The following is a 21946-nucleotide window of genomic DNA, read 5'->3' as shown; positions in this document are numbered from 1 at the left end:
ATATGGTAGTCCTTCGGGTTCGAAGAAGACACACTGTTGTGCAGTTCATTTGTGGAGACAGAGGTGGCTCTGTAGTCCCAGTCTGGAAGTGCAGAGTCTAGCACAAGGGGGGCCCTGAAAGTCCACTGTTGTAGTAACTGTGGGTGTTACTCTGTGATGCTGCTCATGATTTTCTGTCAGTTTTTGGCGGTGCCTGTCTTCAAAGCTGGTGGAGGCTTCATAGCACAGGGTTTGCCAGTGGGTTCTTTTTTTAAAAAATAGTATTTTATTGAGATTTTAAGATTACAAATTAAAAGTTAGAAATGAAAAAGAAAATTGAAAATACAAATTATAAAGAAAAGGAAGAGAAAAAGTGAGATAAAGTAAAAGAAAAAGAAAAAAGACATGAAAAATAGATCGCTTCCAATCTATCTCTGATCTTAAGAATAATAAGAGTGTCATAAGTGCTAGTTTTTAATCCATTAAGTAGGAATAATTCTTTATCAAAACATATCCCATTACATTTATAAGCTAATCTTCAAATCCCCATGTAAGCTTTGCCCCGCCTGCATTTTGCAAATAGTCCATCAATGGTTTCCATTCGTTAAGGTAATAATTATTTGAATTTTCTTTTAATAAACAAGTCAGTTTATCATTTTCTGCCATTTCCAATTTGCCAGTGGGTTCTGTCAGCAGCTGCAGCTTCTAATTCCCTTGGGTGGATGTCACAGTGGCGTAGGGTTTCTTTCACAGCATCTCCAGTACACTATGGAGCAACTGGCAAGGCATGCAGTGGTCGTCCATTCTGATGATGCACCCCACCCACCACATCTGGGCACTGATAATCAGGGATTCAAAGGTAGTGGACTCCACATGTTCCAAGATCTCCAGGTTGAAGACATGGTCTTTCCAATGAATGCTGAGGATGGAGTGGAGAGCGCACATGTGAAATTTCTCCAATTGTTTGATGTGCCTTTGGTACAGAGTCCAGGACTCACATCCGTATAGGAGAGAAGGGACAACCACAGCACTGTAGACTTTCAGCTTTGTGGAGATATGACTGTTGTGTTGATTGAGCACTCTAGTACACAGCCACCTCAGAGCCTGGCTGGCCTTGCTGATCCTGGAGTCAATTTCTTTGTCCAAAGACCCATCACTCGAGATGGTGCTTCCCAAGTATTTGAAGTTGTTTGCACTTGTCAGCTGAATGTCATCAACAATGATTTTTGGTTCTACAGGGTTGGCTTTTGGCACGGGCTGGTAAAGTACTTCAGTCTTGTTTAGGCTAATAGTCAGGCTGAAGAGCATAGCAGCATCAATTGTAGATCGCTGTCTTTGTGCACCAGGAGCGCACAGTCATCAGCAAAGAGGGTTTCTTGGATGACTGTATGGAGGCACTTCATCTGTGCATTCGGTGAAGGTCAAAGAGAGAGCTATCCAACTGGTACCTGATGTACACTCCCTCCTTCAGACCCTGGACAGCACGTGACAACATGCAAGCGAAGAACAGATTGAACAGGATTGGGACTAGCACACAACCCTGTTTTACCCCATTGGAAATGGCAAATGCAGCTGACGTATCACCCTTGCAAAGAACCTGTCCTGTCATTCCATCGTGGAGCAGCTGAATCAACTTCACAAATTTCCTTGGGCATCCATAACATCTCAAGATGATCCAGAGAGCCTCCCTGTTAATTAATTAACAGTTATATTAATGTTAATGAATAATTAATGTTATATTAATGTATTCTTAATATAAATAATAAATTAATATCTGAAATGGAAAGAGAACATACTGGAGTTTGAGGCTATATTTTATAAAATGACATACCTTTAATCACTGGCCTTAGTGTTCCTTTAAAAAAATTAAAATGTCTTCTGCTAAAATGATAATTTTTACACAGTTTGTATCTGAAAATCAGATTTGCAGCTGAATTTTACGTTTCTGTGAAAAGCGCATGACAGAAAATTATGTGATATGAAGAAGTGAGCTGTTAAAGATTCAAAGGCATACAAATTTAATGAAATAATTTAATATGTATTATTTGCTGCCATCTACTAGCTGTCCAGATTTTTGCACTCCAGAAGTGCAAAAGTAAGTATTTCTGAATACGAGCATGGTGAATTTCAACGCCACTATTTCCTACATTTTCTGGAATTTTTAGTAGTTAAAGTGTTCGAGATAAAAGACGTCATTTTTAAATGGTATTGAGATCCAACACTCGTTTTAGAAATGTAGCTCCGTTAATTCGGATTAGCACCAATAACGACTGCGCCTGCTTCCGTAAAACCAGAATTGGACCGCCATTCTAAAACAAAATATACACTTTGTAGACAATAGAAGAATATAATGATTCTGAATCCTCTCGTGTTTGTAAGAGATTAAAATCGAGACGCGGAGGGTTTTAAAGAGTAGCGCGAAAAAATGCATGTGACCACCAGCAGAGGGCGCGAAAATAAATTGTTTCAAAACTGAGGTCGAATGAGATGCCCGCTCGCTGATGACCTCGACGTCCCTGGGCTGCGTGCGTCTACAGAGGCCCGCTTACTCAAAAGAAGTGAGTAGCAAAGGAACGAATACAAAACCTCCAGCAGATCTTTGCTGGAGCCAAACATCTCACTATATAGGAAACGGTACGCGGAAAAACATCTTTCCATCCCCCAAGCAGTAAAAGCGGGATAAAGACGGAGGAGAAGAAGCGTTAGAGACGCTGCTGAATTGCGGAGTGGCCACAGGTGATGAACAGTCCTCCGAACCTTTGTACATACTAATGTTTTTCAGACGCATAAATGGTTGCAGCTGGAATCATTGTAGAATTATGTTTTTTTCTTTGTTAGGTTTATATCCCGCCTGTTCTCCAGGAGCAGAAGTCTAACATACACGGCGTTCCCGCCTCCACTTTTTCCCCCGTAACAACAACCCGGTGAGGTAGATTGGCTGCTTCTGTTGCTGAGGATGCTTGAACCTAAATCTTCCCAACCTAGTCAAATACCTTAAGCGCTGCATTGTTAAAATACTATTTTTGTTTTAATCTTTCTTCTAATAAAGGAGAGGACAGCTTCCTGAGATTCAAGCACTCCACTTCCCCCCTCCCCCGTGCATGTATTTAATAAACCGAAAGGTTGATTTCAACTGTTTGCAGCTTGCAAGAGCCTATAGAGGGCGCTATTATCCTGTTGAATTACAGGTCTCCTCCCCCCCCCCCCCCCCCCCAAATTTCACACTCAAGTTTCTCATTAATAGGGGCTTGAGGATCTATGTAGCCTGTAGAAAGGCAGGTCCCTCGACTGTAATTCTTCTGCCGCGCCAACTTCTCTTGACATATTAAATCCACCCAGCCAAATCGCCTTCAACGGTGTGTGCGCATTTCCCAAATCTTACATCCCATTCTAGGGGCAGGGCTTTGGAACATACAATGCAGTGGAAGTCCCAAGGAACGTAGCTCTTCGGTCTTAATACGTTTAAATCTCAGCTTTTATTCGACCCCTCCCATCAACCGGAGAAACATTTCACGGGGAGGCGAATTTCTCTGGTGTTTCCAGCTGAACTGGACCGTGCGGTATCTAAGGCCCGTCCGACGACCAATTCAGCTGTCCAGTTCCTGGGGGCGAGTGAAATCACTATCTCTGTACAGCATAGCCTGAGCAATCTTCTCCACGCTTACCCGGAAGGAGGTCCCAGTGCGTTCAGCGGCATTTATTCCAGGGTAGGTGCGCATAAGATTGCAGGCTGATCAGCGTAAGAAAGAGCAACCAGAACGTATCCCTAAACGAAGACGATGCTTTTCCCATCCCGCGGTGCTGAAGCCTTAAATGCTTCTGTTTCCTATTCGACCTCGTTGCGTGTCTAGTTGAGCTGCAGGGGGAGCTCGATCTAACTACTAACTGCCTGCTTCAGTGCAAAATGGGCATTTCCCCCGGGCTCTTAAGGAAGGCTGGAAGCCAGGAGCTCGCGTGCTTCAGTTTAGCACCTCCGGGCACAGTTCCGTGCAGGAAAGGCAACAATATATTTTGTTAGCGAACCAGCCAATAAGGCTACAAATCCGGTTTACCCTTTGTAGTATTTTTATGCACGTGAGTTTTCCCGACAGGACCAACCCGACCTCACCGCTGCGAGGGCACAGGGATCATTGCCGCCCCAGCATAGCCCAAAGGGATCGGCTCCGGTCGCAGTCGGAGGAGAAGCAGCGCTACGATTCGGGACCAGGTGGAGGGAGGCAGGTTGAGTGGGAGGACAAAGGGTGCTCCAATCGTTTTTCAATTTGTCCTCTGCCCAATGGCAAGGTCGTGATCCTTCTTAGCTCGAAAACTGGGGAGTCCGTTCCGGGTGCCAAGGAGAGAGTTACACTTATGTGGGGGTAAGCCCCTACTGAAAGCGGCAGAACTAACTCCCGAGTAAGTAGGAGTTGAAGCTCCTACTTGGGGTTCGGGGTGAAGATTTTCACCTCTTTTAATGCTGTCAGCTTCAGCAGGAGCAGGAGAGTGCGCGCACCCCTCCGTGTGTGTGTGTGTGTGTGTGTGAGAGAGAGAGAGAGAGAGAAGGGGGTGTGAGCTCATTCTCTCCTCCCCCCCCCCCATCCCACCAATTAATGTGCTTTGCTTGGAAGCCTGAAATCGTTTCTGCTGCTCTCTCTCTCTTCCCAAAGCTGAGCACGGTGTGTTCAGGGTTGCGCCGTCTCCTCTTAACGTCCTAACGCCGCCGCCTCTTCTTCCTCCCACTCCTCCTCCCGTCGCCTCCCGCCCAGAGCCGCTTATAAGACAAGCTTTGCTGCCGCGGCTCCCTCTTCCCAGCTTTCATCACTTCCGTGCAAAGGCCAACCTGCCTTGCTCCTCTTATTCCAGCTACCTGCTGGCTGCGAGAGCGTCTGACCTGCTCCCTCCTCCTGCCCTTTCCGACAGCTCCTGCTGGAAAGGTGCATTCCGAGGTTACGGGCACCGGGCGGGGGGAGAGGGAGAGAACAAAGTTGGATTTTTCACTGTTATTGGGGTGGGCCAGGACATCTGGACCCTTCGTTGAGCAGCTCGCCCTTTCCCCTTCCTAGAGGGCGAAAAATCGATGGCTTGCCCACTCTTGTAAAGACATCTAGAAGAGTGCGTTTAAGGTAGCTATTCTCCTCCCAAGTCACTTTGGAGGCGCTGAGAAATTCGCAGATCTTTCGAAAAGTGCCTGAAATTCCAGCGGGAAAGGCCTGTTTGCGCACCCAGCCAAGGGTCATTTTTTTCCCTCCGCAAGGGCGAAAGCTCGCCAGCTTGTCTCGCTGAGATGGGGCTCGTTTTAAAATGTGCAGTTCGTTAAACGTCCGCTCAAAAGACCAGGCAAGTGTCGAAACAAAATAAAACAACGAAAAACCGTTTCATGAGAGGGAACTTTGAAATTAGCTCTCCTCGATTAAATATGGCCAGAGTAGGATGGTCCTAGTTTTTGGAGTGCTTTGGCTTTCAGCCGAGAAAAGAGAGAAAATTGTCTGGAATGATTGAAATTAAAGGACATGGGTTGTAAACTTATGCAACGTTTTAGCTTCTAAAATCATTGCTATCCCATGTCTCTGCATTTGTCAGTGAATCAGAATTATAAAACTCTATATTTCTCTCCAACCCCACCAAAAAAAAGGGGGGAAATGCCCATTTACCTCACAAATAATTGTGTGTGTGTGTTGTATGTGCCTGCTGCGTGGGTATGTGTGAGTTTTTAGATGTAAATTTCACATATATAAAATACGTGTGGGCGTATTACAGATATGTAAACGTATATCTTTAAACTATTTGAGATAGTGCCTAGATATACTGCATAAACAAATCGATCTGTAGAAGTAAATATGTCGCAATACACGCTCCCTGTGGTCAGAAAGTTAAGACTCACGTTTGCTCCTTTCCCTATATGTGTCCCTACATGTATGTGTGTGTGTGCAAACATATGCACCGAATTGGGATGTTTACCTACAGAAATATCTCCAACTCTCTTTTTCATACTTGCCTGTGTGAGCGCGTGTGTGTATGAACATATAGTCGTGGATGTATCAAGGGTGGGTGAGTAATTATATGCATAATCTATGTGTGTTCAATATGTCTATGTGTTCTATATAAACTCCACAGATGGGAATGATTTTCCCTCTCTGTCTGAGGCTTCCTTCTCCAGCCTATTGTTTCAGACAACAGATATAAGTTGCGATGGGAGAGGAACGTCGGATTTGGTGTCTGTCCCCCGTTTCCAATTATAGATGGATCATTACAGACAGAGAAGTCCTGAGAATCCAGACATCTGCTCTTCACATGAATGCACTCACCTCCTAGAGGACATCCCGCCATCATGCTCTGGAAACTGGTGGAAAATGTGAAATATGAAGACATCTACGAGGTCAGTATGGAGAGAAGAGGCACCTTGGCGGGGCAAGAAGATTTACACACCCGGGCAAGAGTCCCCAGACAGGCACGGAGATCTTGGGAAGGCAAACCAGAGAGGGGTCCGAGACCAGCCGGGCGCTCGACTGCAGGAGCCCTGGTGCAGCTGCCTGCCTCGCGCCGGGGAAAGGGAACCGGGGCGGAGGGGGGCAGGCAGGAAAGGAATTCGGAGGCTTCCTTAACCACCGCCTTAGATCCAGAGAGGAACTTTCTTCTCTCATTTTTGCTTTCGTTTCCTTCTCCCTCTCCAGAAAGGAAAGAGACAGGCACGCTGCATTCGGCTGGGAGGGGAAGCAGGGACTCCCTTCCACGCCGCGCTCGCTTTAGATCCACCGGAATTCGATTAGACCGCAGCCATCCTTCCTTTTCGGTATATTTTCATAAAGGCAGCCTCCTGCGGAACCGAAGGGGCTTGCTTTGCTCGGCTCGCTTTTCTTTGTGAGGCAGCGCGAGGCAGGGCGGAAAGGCACAAGCCCAGACGTGCCCCGGAGACCCCCGCCCGCCCGAAGAGCCCTCTCTGTGATCTGGGCTTTTTTCCCCTTTGCTTTTGCAGCATCTTCCGCGCCGAGAGACAGAGAGCCGGCTCTCTTGCTTCCCACCTTGGCTCTGTTATCTCGAACCGCTCGTCTAAATTCCCAGGCGCCATCCGGCTTTCTCCAAACCGGGCAAGTTTTACCACCGAGTTCCACTTGTTCTTCCCCGAAATAAAGCCATTTGCCCTGAGTGCTTAGGTCCCACCGCCTTTCTTGGAATGCCTGTTCCGGGGCGCTGAAAGGAGAGAGTTTTCTCTCTAGTGCCCAACGTTTGGGCTCCGGTGGTGGGTAGTTTCGGATTTTTCACCCCCTCTCCCTTCGGGTGGGCGACCAGCTGGAGAAACCATCGCACTCGGGGCAACAGGGGGATTCGAGTCTCCTCCGGCCGGATAAGTTGGCCGTTCCGTTCTGAATGATCCCAAAGTCCAGAGCCGGCTTGCCCGGAACCAGTTAATGTTTGAAAGCTTAAATCTGCGGGAGAAACGGGACTTTCTCGCCTCGCCTCCCTCCAGCGTGCTAGGCGGTGGCACTCGCGAAGCTGCCTTGCAACTCCACGGCAGGTCTCCGGACTTCCAAAAGCGCCCGTCAGGGCAAGGATCAACGAAGCGCCGGCAAAGGTGCTCAGTTCTGCCCCATTTCTCCACTGCAGGCTTGTCTCCCTCCCAGTCGCTCTTTCTGGTCCTCCCCTTCGGTGTCCCCTTCCCAACGACTCCCTTAAATACAAGGTTCGAAGTAAGCTGCGTCCCGTCTGGGGGGAAGGCAGGCGAGCGAGGTAAAGATTCTGCCTTTCCATTTCTATCATCCTTCGAGATCCCATTAGGGGTCCTTCAGTCCGGCTAGCGAATGTTTCTAAGCGCGCCGGGGTGTTTCCTTTGATCAATTTCTCGTTCTGTTTCCTTGCCCTGAATAGTGCTGAACTGACTTTGGATGGATCAAAACATCTTTGCAAATTCTAGAAAGGGGACCGAAATGCCGGGAGGGCTCTAAAACTGTTCTCTTTCGAGTTTTCTAACTATGCAATAAATTTACTCTTGAGGCAGGTGTGTGTGTGCCCGCACGTGTAAAGGCACCCACCCACCCTTATGTAGGGAATCCTTCCGATTTCCATGCATAGATCAGATCGGCCCATGCTTAAAAATGTCAGATAAAATAGTGGTCATGATAATTTTTAAGAGCCCAGGCAGCCAGGCTTCTCCAGAAACTTATCTGGGGCTCAGTTGAGCTCTGCTCTGCCGACCGAGAATGCGTTTAGGAAACACTGTTCGGCTGAACTTTCACTGAAGCGGCTACCAGGGTAGAGCAGCAGCTCTGGGGACGTCAGAAAGGTTTTCTGTCGCCTCTAGCTTTGCCAGAGAACTATAAATTTGGTTTTCCTTTAGAACCATTGCATACATGTTCTGCCTAAGTGACCGCTGGGCGCCTTTTTGGCACAGCAGCTGCCAGAGGCAAAGGATTTTGCGTGGGCGCACACTCTCGCTCAGGGAAGCCGGCAGGCTGAACAGCGCTTGCTGTAGCAAGTTGCAAAACGACCGGCAATCTATAGCAGGGCTCGGCTGAGTTTTCTTTCTTTCTTCTTTAAAAGCTTAATTGCTTCTGTAAACAAATCGCATTGGCCGCCTTTAAATGTTAAAAATATGACAGGATTGGAGAAGCTCTTATTTGCTTTAAAAATCAGAACAAAAGCACCGAGGGCAATCGATTTTCTTTCGTATTTGGAATGTATAATTAAATGTAAAAAAAAAAAACGGGGGGGGGGAGAGAGAAGGGAAATATGATTTTCTCCCTCCCTTCTTTTGCCTCTAGCGTTGCTCCAGATCACTTCCTTGCTTCAGATCAGTAGTGCCTCGTTTACACGTCTTCCCCTGCACAAATTAATAGAAGTTCTGCCTCTTGCCCGCTCAACTTTTTGTCCCTTCCCTCTCGCTCTCCCCCAACTCTGCCTCCGCCAGCCCCCTCGTCTGATTACATCTAGTAATTCTCCACTGAATGAACGTCATTTACAATACGAGGGGAGCTCTCGAGCTGCCTGCAAAGCCTTCACGCTCCATTTGGTCTTGCATTCTCCCTTTAAAGTAGTCGTGTAATATTAATAGTCATGAATATCAATTATTATGAGGCGGCGTAGGGAAGGGAAAGGAGAAGGGGGCACTGGAGCAGTCTGAAGCTTGCCTTGGGTTGAAGAGGATTGCATTTGGAAGCGCAACGGGCGGGGAGGGGGGGACCAACACGAGGACGCTTCTCGTAGACCATAGACTCTCTCTGTACATATTTTCCTCCAAATTTTGGTTTTGATGGATAGACTCGGAAATACCTCCAGCTGTTCTCCTGGGTGCACCAAGGTCCTTTGCAGATTTTCTTGATACAGCCCCTCTCCTTGTTACTAGTATTATTAGTATTAATTTATTAGTAGTAGTATTGTTCTACTGCTATTTTATTTTTACCTGTTTCAAGATTTTTTTAAACAAATTTCCAGATGTTAGTCCACACCTACTCCGCTATGGTGAGTTGGGTCCGTGCTGTGATTTAAAATTGCCCTATTCTCTTTGCCTCTTATTCCCCTGTCTCTACACCCTCTCTCTCTCTCTCTCTCTGCCCCTCTCCCTCTCTCTCTCTCTCTCTCTGAACGCCTTTGGCTTGGTAATTTAGCACAATAATTGGAAGAAGCTTGCAGCTGCTTCTCCATTTTGCATTGTGCACTCTTCGTTTGAACTGGGAATGGGGGGGATCAGTGAGGGGAAACTTTTTCGGGGGAGGAAAGAGATACTGTTGTTAAGGAAAGGAGCTACATTTTCTGGTGTAGATGGGGGGGGGGGCTAAAATTTCAGCTTTGCTTCAGATCTAGTATATATCCATGTTATAAGAATATTCATTGACATTTTAATTATTTTTCAGGTGGTGAAAGATAATTGTTTATATATATCTTTACATGATCATTTAAATTTTTTCTATCAGAGACAAATGTGATTTCTGGGGGGGAAAGACCAAGACCAATAAATTCATTTTGGACCAGAAGCAGGCTCATTTGTCTAGTTCATGCATCACTTTATTTTTCCTTTTGGTGTTGCGTTTCTTTGAGAAATATCATTCTGGTTAATGCTGTCTGTATATCTTCTTTTCCTGCCCTTGGAATGATAGCCTTCCAGGTCAGATGCCCTGCCATCCAAAACCTGAGTGGATGGCTCCTTTGTTGGTTTCTTCTAATGCTTTAAAGCTTTTTCTGAAGCAATCGATGGTTCTGTAGGCTCACATTTGTTCATATGCTGTCAGTTTGGTCTGGCAGCATTATACGGCTGCTGTTGTTGTTATTGCCATCATCATCATCATCATCATCATCATCATCATCCTTGGTGGCACAATTAAAGCTTTTTGGTGAACTTTTAAAAAATCAGCCATTTTATCCTCATCATCTTCATCATCATCCCACATGAGCTTTGGGCTTTAGCACTGCTGTTCTTCCCCTTTAGATCTGTTATAATTATAACTGAATGTATGGGGAGAAGATAAGAAGCAAACGGTTATGAATCCCAGGGAAACATTCGCACTAGCTTGAATGGTGGCACATGGCGACCGACCATCGCTACCACCACTACCACTACCACTACCACCACCACCACCATTGCACCGGGAAGAATAGAGGCACTTCAGGGTGATTTTTTACAGTACGGAACAGCTTTTTAAAACGCCTTTCTCTTTCTCTCTGCTTCTTTTGTCTGTATCTCTTTCTGGGGCCTGAACCGCCCCCTCCAGGACCGGCACGATGGAGTCCCCAGCCACAGTTCCCGGCTGTCCCAGCTGGGCTCGGTCTCTCAAGGCCCCTACTCCAGCGCCCCTCCGCTCTCTCACACCCCCTCCTCGGACTTCCAGCCGCCCTACTTCCCGCCGCCCTACCAGCCTCTTCCTTACCACCAGAGCCAGGACCCCTACTCCCACGTCAATGACCCCTACGCCCTGAACCCGCTGCACCAGCCCCAGCAGCACCCCTGGGGGCAGCGGCAGCGGCAAGAGGTGGGCTCCGAGGCCGGCTCGCTGCTGCCCCAGCCGCGGGCTTCTTTGCCGCAGCTCTCGGGCCTCGACCCGCGGCGGGACTACCACTCCGTCCGGCGGCCAGACGTCCTTCTCCATTCGGCTCACCACGGCCTGGACTCCGGCATGGGCGACGCGCTTTCTCTCCACGGCATCGGGCACCCTGGCATGGAGGATGTGCAGGTAAGTCCACGCGGGAGGCCGGCGGCGGCGGCGGGAAATCGGGCTCCGGAACCGTCGTGGCGGGTTGCTTTCCCAGCTAGGGCCATTTCCCCGCCAGAGTTTATTGTGCAGCCTTGGGAACCTTCTGGGGCTCGAAGCCGCTGTGATACCAGTGCAGGCTGGGTTGCATGCCGCCATCGATCGGCCCGACGAAGTGGCCTAAAGGGCTCTGCTGCTCCAGGCAAGTTTGCCCCGCCAGGCTCCGGAGCAGGCCTGGCTTTTGCAAGAGGGGACTCCGCCGCCTCCTTGCGGCCACTTGCCCGAGGCGCGACGGGCTCCTCCGGACTGCAGCCCTGCCTTTCCACAGAGCGACGGCAAGGTTTGGTCCTCACAGGCCTGGTCCCGCCACACTCTCCCGAGCCCCAGAGAACTCATTCCCAAGTGGAGATGGCTGGCAAGGATGGGGCGAGCACCCAGCCGGCGGGCTCCAGATTCTCGAGGATGTGGAAAGAAATGGCGAGACCCCAACTCCGACTCCCTGTCCCTTCCCTGACCTGCGGAGTCCTGTTGGTCCCTAACACACCATTCTTCTCTACCCCCCCAGGCTGGCCTAGAGCTGCCGGCCTTCGAAGAAAAAGGCTGGGTGGAAAGATTTAAATTCCAGGCGCTCCCAGACCGGGCAGAAGGAGGCCAGCTTGGGGGAGCCCAGGACTTTGTGTCCCAGCCCAGTCCTCCACAGCACCGGGCCTGTCTCAGTTTTAGTCTGGCTTTCCCTCTTTCCAATTTAGACATCCAAGTCTGAAGCACTTGACAGTGACTGACAAAGAAGCTGGTAGAGAGTAGTTAGTAGGGTGTTTGTTCTGGGAAGGGGGTCCTTTTCAGCCTATATTGTGTGGCCTCGCTCTTAGCGACTGAGCTCCTATGGTCTCTGGCCTTGGAGCCGGACCCTGGGCACAGCAGGCTCTCTCTCTCTGGTGTCCGTGTCCGGCTAAATGCCTTGGAATCAGCGCATCCCTGGGCTTTGGCTGCCCATTACAGGGGTGGGGTGGGGGATCTCTCTTTGGAAATAACCTTCCAAAGCGAAAGCTGGAGCAGGGAGATGAGCAAATAATATGGAGAAAAGAGGGCTCACTGACCAGACTGCGTGTTTTGCAGCTCAAATGTTAGGAAGTGGGGTGGGGGGAGCACTAAGGTTTTGCGTTTCTCACAATCAGGGTGGTTTTGTGTGCGTGTTTTCCACCAACCCTTTCTGGACTCAGTCCGAGGATTTCAGCATGCAACTGCTTGAGGAACGCTACAATTTAGCAGGCCCGATCCTGGCTTTTTCCCTTAAGGGTAACCATCCACTAGGCAAAACCGATGCTTCCTTTTTCTACTTCTTAAAGCTGCCAGACTGAAGTGGAGAAAGCAATGAAATGAGGCAGATCACAAGAAAGGGCCGTCTGGGAAAAGGACCCTCTGCCTTCTAATCCAAAGGAAACTGACTCTCCACTTTGCCCACAGATTTACCCCCTGCCCCGTCCCAAACCTAGAGTTCTGGAGGGCTCTAGCCAGCGGTTGAGATTACAATAACCAACTGTATCCCCTTACCTCCCCTGGATTAGGTGTGTGCCTTTACAAAGAAAGGCAGTTTAATTCTGAAAGACACATATTATAAAATTTCTGAAATTATCCTCTTGTAGGCAAGAAATTGCTTATCAGGAATTATCATAGAAAATTGACATGACTGCTTAGAGAGCACCTTCAGGAGTAGAAACAGAGAAAAGGGAAAGGCCTTGTGATGTGTTACATTTTCAAGGATGTTTGCCAGATAAAGTTAGATACCTTGTTTTCCCTTCTAACAGTCCTTCACACTTTTCTAAGGTGATTATTTACTTCTTTGGAATTTAGCTGAATCTAGATAAGGAGAACCCAGGTGTCTTTTATATTATAATACAGGACTTTATTTGGCTTCTGGGGGAAAAAGGGGAGGGAAACTGAAAGAAGATGCATCTTGTCCCCCTTCACTTAAGTAGGCTGAACAGGAAGGTATCTGACTGTAACCAAAAGAAATCAGGCAAGTAGAGATGGAAGAAATTAAGAACTACACATCCCTTGCCGGTGACTTGCAGGGTTTCTGTTCTTCTGAACAAGAGGAGGGGTCTTTGGGCATGCAGAATTCTGCCCCCAACCACATGCAGTCCAACCCTGTGCAAGTTTACTCCAAGGCACTTGCTTTCATGCCAAAGGTGCCTAGAAGACAGCCTGACAAGTGGCAGTGTGTAAGAGAGTGCCCCAAAAGTGATCCAACAGAGCCTGTGGGCAGCTGTAATCAAGACGGGCAGGGTGCATGTTGCGCGATCTTGGGTTAATAGCTTTGGGTCTTCCACATATCACCCTAGTCATGCACTCATCCTTTTTTTAGAAATTATTTTTTTTCTGTGAGAAGTAGCAGCAAGAAGCTCCTTAAGTCATGGATCGGCTCAAAATTAGTCTAAGTCACTGTGTTATCTCAGGAAAAGTTAACCTGTTTAAAATCTCATTGAGATCATAGACTTGAAGTTCAATGGAAGTTGGGTTTACATAATTGCGACTGGCCTGTTAAAGGATAAACACTGTTGAAAGAACAGAGAACAAGATTATCCAAACACTCCATTATCCTCCTAAGAGATCCAATTTTAAGTTGTTCTAGATGACACAAAACGTGTATTGTTGGTGATAATGGGTTTGAAGAGATCGTTCCATTTATTGTGCTATAAGTATTCTGGCGTGAGACTGACAGGTGCCTTAGCTAAACGGATTAAATTTGCTGCATCTACAGATACCATTATGGCCTGTCCATTCTGAGTTGGAACTTTTATAAATAATTGCAAAATTCTGCTGACAGGAATTCATGAATGGTTAACAGTTGCTGGTGATTAGATGGAATTCTTCTAATTTTCAAAGTAAAAATTTCACTTCAAAATTCAGTGGGACTTATTTCTGAATAGATATAGGATTGAACTCTTACAGTATATGCATCGTGAATACCCACCCATATGTAACAAATGGATGGTATTTATTTCTTAATCTCCTCCGTAAATTCAAGTTAGATGGGAGAACTTGATCGATCAAGCGTTATGGCGTACACACGTGTGTATGCCAGGAACATCCTTGCAATTTTGCCCAGTCTTTAATTAAAATGTGAAGGTCGACTTATCTATGATATCAGGTATGATATACACTCATGCAGAGTGCTGTCTGCATCAGAATGTGTCTGTGTGTGGAGGGGAGAGATTAAGATAAATATTGATGAGATTACCGTTAGAAATATTGGATAGTTCTCTCAGGCACACGTCGCCGTTCCCAGTTCCACAGCCCAGTGAGCCGTTCACTGGTTTTGCTTCACTTATCACTTCCGTTGCAAATTTTATTACCTGGAAGATGATGAAAGGGGAACCAGGGAGGCTTACTCCCAAGTCAGAGTCTCAGCTTTAAGGCCTTGCTTCCAAAATGGATGGTCTTGCAGGTTTTCCACGCATGTGAGTCAAAGTAGCTTCAGAAACAGGTTCACCATCCCATTGAATGGAGTCTCGAGCAAAATACTCATTTGCAGCCAGGCGCTCTTTAGCTCGGGACTGGAAGGGTAGCCCCAGGAGTTCCCTCTGACAGAAGTGCCTCGATGGGGCGCCCTCGTGCACGTGTCTCCCACGGAGTTCAAGGAGCCTTCGGCCCGGATGAGCGTGCATCAGGTTGCAAGCCCACTTTTGCAAATGGATGTGAAAATGAATCCCTTGGCAATAGGTGACTTCCGAGCAAGCGTCCGCGAGGAAGACGATGGACTGGGGATGTCCACCCTCACACTCAATCCCCCACCCCCCCTTCACCCTGATTTTATTAAGTCGACTGGCGAGAAATGTCTTCAGTTGGTGGTAGGTCATTAGTGGTCTCCCCTCTTCTCCGCCCCAACCCTTATTTCATCCTCTGCGTCTTCTCTCTGCTTACCGCTTCTCCTAAATGAAGAGACCAAGTTTTGTGGCAGGCGAAACCTCCGAGTCTTGGACTTCAGCTCCCATCATCTCTAGCCAGCGGGACCCAGGGAATTCTGGGAGCTGAAGTCCAATGCCTTCGGAGGGCTCCGAGTTGGGGACGCGAACTCTGCAACTAAAGAAACCTAACAGTTAAACGTCTGAGAGGTGCGTGGGAGTTTGTGTAGGTGGATGGCTATCCGTGCGCGCGCGCGCCTCTTTCCACGTTTCCGCGCGCAGTCCTAATTAAATCTTTACGATTCTCTCTGTGACTATTAACTGCCAGCATGCTGCGCGAATATCCTGTACAAAAACCCAGCAGGCGGCCGTAATTAGATAGAAAATCAGACAAGACTCTTCTCATTAACTACAACAGCTCAGCCACATTCTGGAGGAGGGGGGGGAGGGGAGTCGGAAAGGAGCGGAGGTCGTGCGGAACTTCTTGGCCGAAGTAGCCCCGCTCATCCGCCTGCCTCCGCAAAGAAGGGTGACGTTAGCCTAGAGAATCCAGATTAATGACAAACTGGCAGATGAACGTTTCATTCTGTCCTGAAAAAAAATCTGCCAGGAAAATATGATGTAGGCAGTTTAAAACCCACCGCCATCCCCATACACCGCTGGCATAGAATAAACCTATGGAGAACATGGGACCTTGTTTAGAGAGCTGCGGCTCTTTGAGCAGTCGCCTCATGGCTGTTGATTCAGAGGAGCTCTTCTTGTATTCTTAAAAGCTCACCTGAAACTATAAAAGTGAGGAGGAGGAAGGAGCATGATAACTAACTTTAATCACTTTATAGGAGTTCCTGCTTCCTCCCAGTCTGAGAAGCTGCTGTGGGCAGGTCTTTTTCCAGATCTAGGTAGCACTGCAGATGCGAGAACTACTGGTGAGGTTCACCCCACACACTCTGGCTGGCTGAGTGGTGGGAATGGGATGTGGTGTTCTGGCTGAGTTTAGGAGTCAGTGTGGGGTGCAAACCCCCCAAATGATGTGGATCTGTGAGATGGGCAGCTATATACATTTGATAAATGAATGAATGAATGAATGAACAAATAAACAAAGCACAGGTTATGATGCATTAGTTATGTCATGCCAGTGTGCCATTGCCAAGGAAAGTCCAAAGTAAAATGTGGCCCAAGACTACAACCTCTCAGAAGGCAGTGGACTTTCCAGATGGTGGGGATGAATTGTTGGCTGCTTCTGTGGTGTGGAACTGGAGGAAGGCTGTTTGGATTTCTGGTCTGTTCCATCTGCCAGGCCTACTTTCGAGACAATGCGTTTAGGACCAAATTATAAGTGACTTGACCAGGGTGATGCAGGAAACCTTGAATAAAATGGAATGCAGGCTGCCATCCAAAAGGAGAGCCAGAAATGTGGACCTTGGTTTAGGGTACTGGGGTGCCCAGAACCATACCTGGCCTCTGAGTGGCTCAGCCCCCAAACTCTGGAGTGGGTTGATTTCATAGATATATGTTCACTTGCCAGTCATATATTGCATCTTGTTTCTCTACGGTCACATGAAATGGTTGGGAGTCCTGCTCAAGGCTCTCTAGTGTTCCCTGAAGCTCTGGAGCAACTGGATGAGCCAAATGCCTTGGAAGAGCGCAATTAATTCTCTGGATTTCAGCTGTCCTCTCCTGAATCATGACTGTGTCCACACAAGACATTTACTCATAGTAAATTGAACCATGGTTTACTCAACACCAGTTTTGGAATTTCCAGGATACACTGAATTGAATCCTTGGTTGGGTTCACACAGCACCTTGATCTGAAATATATTAACCAGTTTGATGTAATGGGCAGTGTGAGACAGCGTATAACTTCAGTAAGACAGCAACCTAAATTGATGTAAACTTAAGGGAATGTAATCAATATTTAACTTGGGCTGAGAAGCAGGAGAAGAGAAAGGGCGTGACCAGATCATGTTCTTGCCATGTACAAGGGAGCGGGGAATGATATATTCTAGTTTTACATGAAATTATGGCCATTTCTTTTTTCTTTATCACTGAGCCATGATGGCTAATTTGTCTATTATTTAATGGAAGAGAAAACAGGGAACCTACTTCTGAAATAAGCAGTCTGTCTTGATAAACTGAAGCAGATTCAGGCTGGCTGAGTTCATATAAATGTAGCAGGAAATGCTCCTGATACAAATGGGAGGGGCTTAATTAATTGTAGGGGGACTCCCCTGCTCCTTTCAAGATGCTCTGTCCATTGCGAGTTGCTACATGTAAGAAGCGGTAATTATCATTCAGGAGGATATTAACAGTGCAGTCCCATCGCTGACTACTTAGCAGCAATGCCCCTTTACTCAATAGGACTGATTCCCAAGAGTGTGTATGGTGCAACACCACATCTGCCAATACAGAAGGGACACCTCCCCAGTCCAATGCTCTTCAGAAGTGTTTGAAAGCATTTTATTAAAATACATTAGCTTTTGTGAGCTGTATTTCAATACCATTTAATTTGTTAGTCAGAAAAGGGGCTGTCAGGCTCCTGATTCTTTTGCCACCATACACTAACATGGCTGTTCTCCTATAATGTCCAAAGGTGTTGGCTTCCCATCTTCCCAACTGGCTAGTGATTAATCAGAGTTTACCATCCTCTGATTTGCATGCTAGCATCATATGATCCAGGTACAAATTTATCAGCCTTTGGAAAATAACAAGCTCAGGTTACCTAAACCAATATTAAAATTAAGTTTCCTTGCAGTCCTAATCTGTTTAACTAGGATCATGTGCATGGAAGTCCTCGGCAAAAGTTCAGGGCTTCTTGCTCCCTTGTCACTGACAGCAGACCTCAAGTAGTGATGAACCTCTGATGTCAAAAGCAAAAGTTGCCCTTACAGGGAGACTGATAATTATGCCAATTGGTTACTACTCCTCTCCCATCTATTCTTTGCTCCCTCCCACACTCCAGAAAGGGCAGGAGTCAGATTGTACAGAAATAAATAAAAGCTGAAGTCACCTCTTTATTCCTGCCATGTGTGGCTCAGCGTCATAATGTATATTTGAGAACTGCCACCACTCATTTTCTTTGCACTGCCTTCTGTGTCATTGCAATTTCTCTTCCTCTCCCTCGCCTCTAAAACATGGAAGTCAATTGTCCCATAAAAGAGTGTGGTAATAAACTCAAAATGCTGAAATAAGCCTTGGAATAATATTTTATTTTCTGCTTTAAGTGAAAAATCTCCAACAATGGATCATGTCAAATACTGATCTGTGCATGGGGTGGTGCCCCTCCCCCAGTTGGTAACCCTTAGAGTTGGTGGACTGGAGACCGTTGGGTAACTTTTGCATAGGTCTGCCTAATTCCAAAGCCTAATTGGGTTGATTTCCAGGTCTTAGGTCATTTCCATACTCGTGATCTATAGCAACACCCATCAGAGCCTCGGCAGCATAAATTGCACAATGAATCTACAGCGAGCCACTGATCCTTATAAGGAGAAATGTAAAGCCTCCCTTGTTTACTTTCTCCCAGAGCAAAGCTCTGTACCTATTTTCTTGGGACAAGCCCTGCTGAGTGCAGGGGAACTCCAATAACACCTAGTTAAGAAGGGAAGTAGGCAAATTCAAGAGTTTTCTTGCCAAGCAAACATGCACCCGCTGCTAACTTCTTGTCACCTCTCAAAGGTGTTAGTTGCAGATGCCAGTGGCTTGCACAGATACAAAAGCCAAAATTGTAGGGCTCCAGGGAATAAAGGCTGAGCACTGTTGATGGGTTACTTGGTCTCTTGAGTCATTAGAAACAACAGGGTCACATCTTGCACTTTTTTTATTTTACCCTAGATCCCTAGCAGAGGAAAGCTTCATTTTCACATCATTTTAATATGGAAACATCTCCCTCCCCCCAGTTAATTGCTTTTCCTGGAAATAACAGAGGTTCCAGGTCCTAAATGAATTTGAGACAGTATGGCCTTTGTCCAGCTCTATGCACCTCTTTGCACTTGGTAGGAGCCAGGAAATCTGAATAGTGATTTTTCCCTTCTTTCTCCCCCTCTGTCCTTAGGCAGTAGAAGATGCTAATAACAGCGGCATGAACTTGCTGGACCAGTCAGTCATCAAAAAAGGTATGGGCAACTTTTCAATTGTTGCACAGTTTTGTTGGGTATTTGTGGGCATTTTGCAGAGGCATTTCAGGCCTCCTTGGAAGTAACCCCCCCTACCCCATTCCAGAGGGGCTTTCTCCCAAGTAGAGCATTGAGGAGGGGATTGTGTGTTTTGTATACAGGGAAAGCTATACAAGTTTCCGAAAGGAAGGACCTGGTGTCCTGATTTGATTCCATATCTGGAATTTATGGATTTTGAAGTAATTGTTACCCCCAGCCAGAGATGCTGAATGAAGCAGCCAATTGGCTGGGAATCTAGCCTCCCTGCCTGTGACGGAGCCTTTTTTCCTAGTCCTAGGGGAGAACTCTCCCTTGCTGCTCATGGTTGTGGGAATTAGCCCCAGCATCCTCAGCAAGAGACCCGATTCTTGACTGACATGTTTTTGTTTTTGCTGGAACTTTTTTCCAAGCAATGTTTAGGGTTGGGTGGATATGAGCGGAACTTGCTCCTAAGTAGGACATGTGATTTCCGGGATGGATGAAAAACTGCCCTGTCTTTTCATTTTAGCTCTTCTGTTTAAAGGAGAGAGAAAGAGAGAGAGAGAGAAAAAGAGAGAGAGAGAGAAGGAACTCTTAGCGCTTGCAGAAAACGTTGCCTTGCTTTTCAGTGCCACTTGCTCTCTTACATAGCAACGGCTTTTGCCAGAAGGAACTGCTTCGGATCCTTGAAAGTTTTGAAGGTTGGGGATTCCCACCTCTCGCTTGTGTGCACGTACCTAGATCTAGGTAGAAAAGATTTGAGCCACTCCGAGAGCAGAAGGCTGCATCGTAGGCGTGCTTAACTTGGGAATACAGTACGGGTCATAGTGGGACAACCTCCTCCGTGTAAGCAAGCAGGGGATGGTCCTCCTTGGGGACATTTTTTTTTTAGTACTTGTGGGCCAGAATGAGGTTACTGCGCCTCTGTTCAAGAGGAAAAGGCGAGGAGAGCGGGATCCCCCACGCTCCATTTGTCTACACAGGCATACGTGATTTAGTGTAAGTGTGTGGCTTCGCCCCACACTAGTAGAGGGAACGTGATCTTAACAAATGTTTGCAATCTCTTGTACAGCTGTAAGCAAAATAATTAACTAATTAAACTAATTAAATGTAATTACAATAACTCATTTTGAGCGTATTGCAGCTGCTTCATGCCCCCTCCTTCTCGTTTTGAATTTCTTTGACAGGCTCGGGGGAGAGACACGCCCCCTCCCTGCGCAAAACTACTGAAGGAGGGAGGGAGCTTTAATTAGCAGCTGAAAGTCGCACTGAAATTCAGCTGGTTGCCCCAAGAAGTGCGAAACCTCCCTAACCTTGGCTGCCTTTCTTGTCCTCTCTACACTTACCCCAATAGGAACAACCCTACCCGAATTAACGGGGCTCGCTTTCCTCTCCTAGAAGGCCTGTCTGGGATTGAGAACCACAGAATAAATCGAGAGCTCTCTGGGGTTCGGGCCAGTTCGAGTGCTTTCCCCGCCCTTCCGGCGCTTGGGTGGGATAGAACCTGGTCCTGTCTCGTACTCGGGGCGTCTGTGCGCTGTGCTGGGTGACTTGGGTTATCCAGAGGCTTGGGATCAGACTGGGCTTAGTCTGACCCAAGGACGGCATAGGCGCAGGAGACTCACTCTGCTGTGGACCCCCTCTTGCACGATCCCATTGACTTCCCAGGCTTAACGTGGGTTCTACTTTTCTTGCCAGTCTATTTGGAAATCAACCTTCAAGGAGAGTTCATAAGCATTCTTCGGGAATGGCGAGGCAGCCATTTGGGAAATAAATACATTAACTGAGGAACGCGTGACCCAAGTAGCGCTGTTCTTTTCAGCTCCTTAAGAAGTAAATGCGGATTGAGTAAGAAGCAGAGTGGGGAGAAGCAGCGGTGATGTCATCCAGATGCTGCTTGCTACCCTGATACAGCGTTTAGAAATGAGCCTGGAACTGATTTCTGCTCATCTATTCAATAATTCAGTCTAGATCCTGTTGCTTGAACAGAAAGCGCAATCCTAAGTATTTTCACCCATGAAGGCTAAGCATGTTTAGGATTGGAAAATAGGCCTTGAGGCATTTTCTCAGGAGTGATTTATAACATCACCCAACTATCGGTGTGGCCACAGAAAGCCTGCCTTCATTATTGATATGTCGGCCCTGCGATGGATGGATAATGCTATAAATCACAAGTGAAGAAATGGCCTTAGTGGAGTTTACTTTGGAATAAATAGCCTAGGAATAGAGTGTTTATCGGACATCTGTTCCACTGAAAGCCTTGGGGCTTAATTTCCAGGTGAATAAGTTTATTATCACAGTCTTGAAATGTATTAACTATTCTTTATAATACCTCCTGGGGAAGGTAGCTCCTTCTCCAGCTTGAGAACCTCCGTCACCCAGATGCTAGGCACCACCTACCAGCGGCCTTTTGTACACAAAATCTCGGTCCGTGGGTGCGGGATCATAGTACTTGCTTACCTTGGTTAACTGAATCGTAGCTTGTCCAATGTTTGGGTTCGCACAACATGTTTTGCTAAAATATGTTGACTAGTTTATGGTTCTGTGTTTCATTGTTGGGGGCTTGCTCCAAGTAAGTGGAGGATTCCCCTGGGAACGCCTCTGGCCACTTCTTTCTCTAGCATCCGCTGAATTGATGGGAAATGGGAGTGACTCCCCTCTTGCTCAGACCATTCCCCGTTTTTCTAGCACAAAAATATCCTTGTGACCAAGATACGTTAAAGAGATACATTATTAATACAAATAGCTCATCCCTTAGAGCCTGGTTTTTATGAGCATG

At 47.1% G+C, this 21946-nt stretch overlaps 1 protein-coding gene across 1 annotated transcript in view; it reads left to right on the top strand.

Annotated features, from left to right (window-relative positions):
- Positions 1 to 6161: 6161 nt before the first annotated feature.
- LOC103057700 (transcription factor AP-2-beta) overlaps positions 6162 to 21946 on the top strand; it is a 30459-nt gene continuing 14674 nt past the window's right edge. The window contains exons 1-4 of the mRNA XM_088149936.1: positions 6162 to 6334; positions 10659 to 11117; positions 11701 to 11892; positions 19089 to 19149. Of these exons, the coding sequence (XP_088006062.1) occupies positions 6254 to 6334; positions 10659 to 11117; positions 11701 to 11892; positions 19089 to 19149 (793 nt within the window). The 5' untranslated portion in view covers positions 6162 to 6253. The remainder of the gene's footprint in view (positions 6335 to 10658; positions 11118 to 11700; positions 11893 to 19088; positions 19150 to 21946) is intronic.

The sequence above is a fragment of the Python bivittatus genome, unplaced genomic scaffold, assembly GCF_059951505.1.
Source record: "Python bivittatus isolate LINGU-HERP-01145 unplaced genomic scaffold, Pbiv_v1 ctg000020_np1212, whole genome shotgun sequence".
Lineage (NCBI taxonomy): Eukaryota > Metazoa > Chordata > Lepidosauria > Squamata > Pythonidae > Python > Python bivittatus.
Note: the sequence above shows the minus strand (reverse complement) of the source record. Positions and strands in the feature narration are given on the sequence as shown.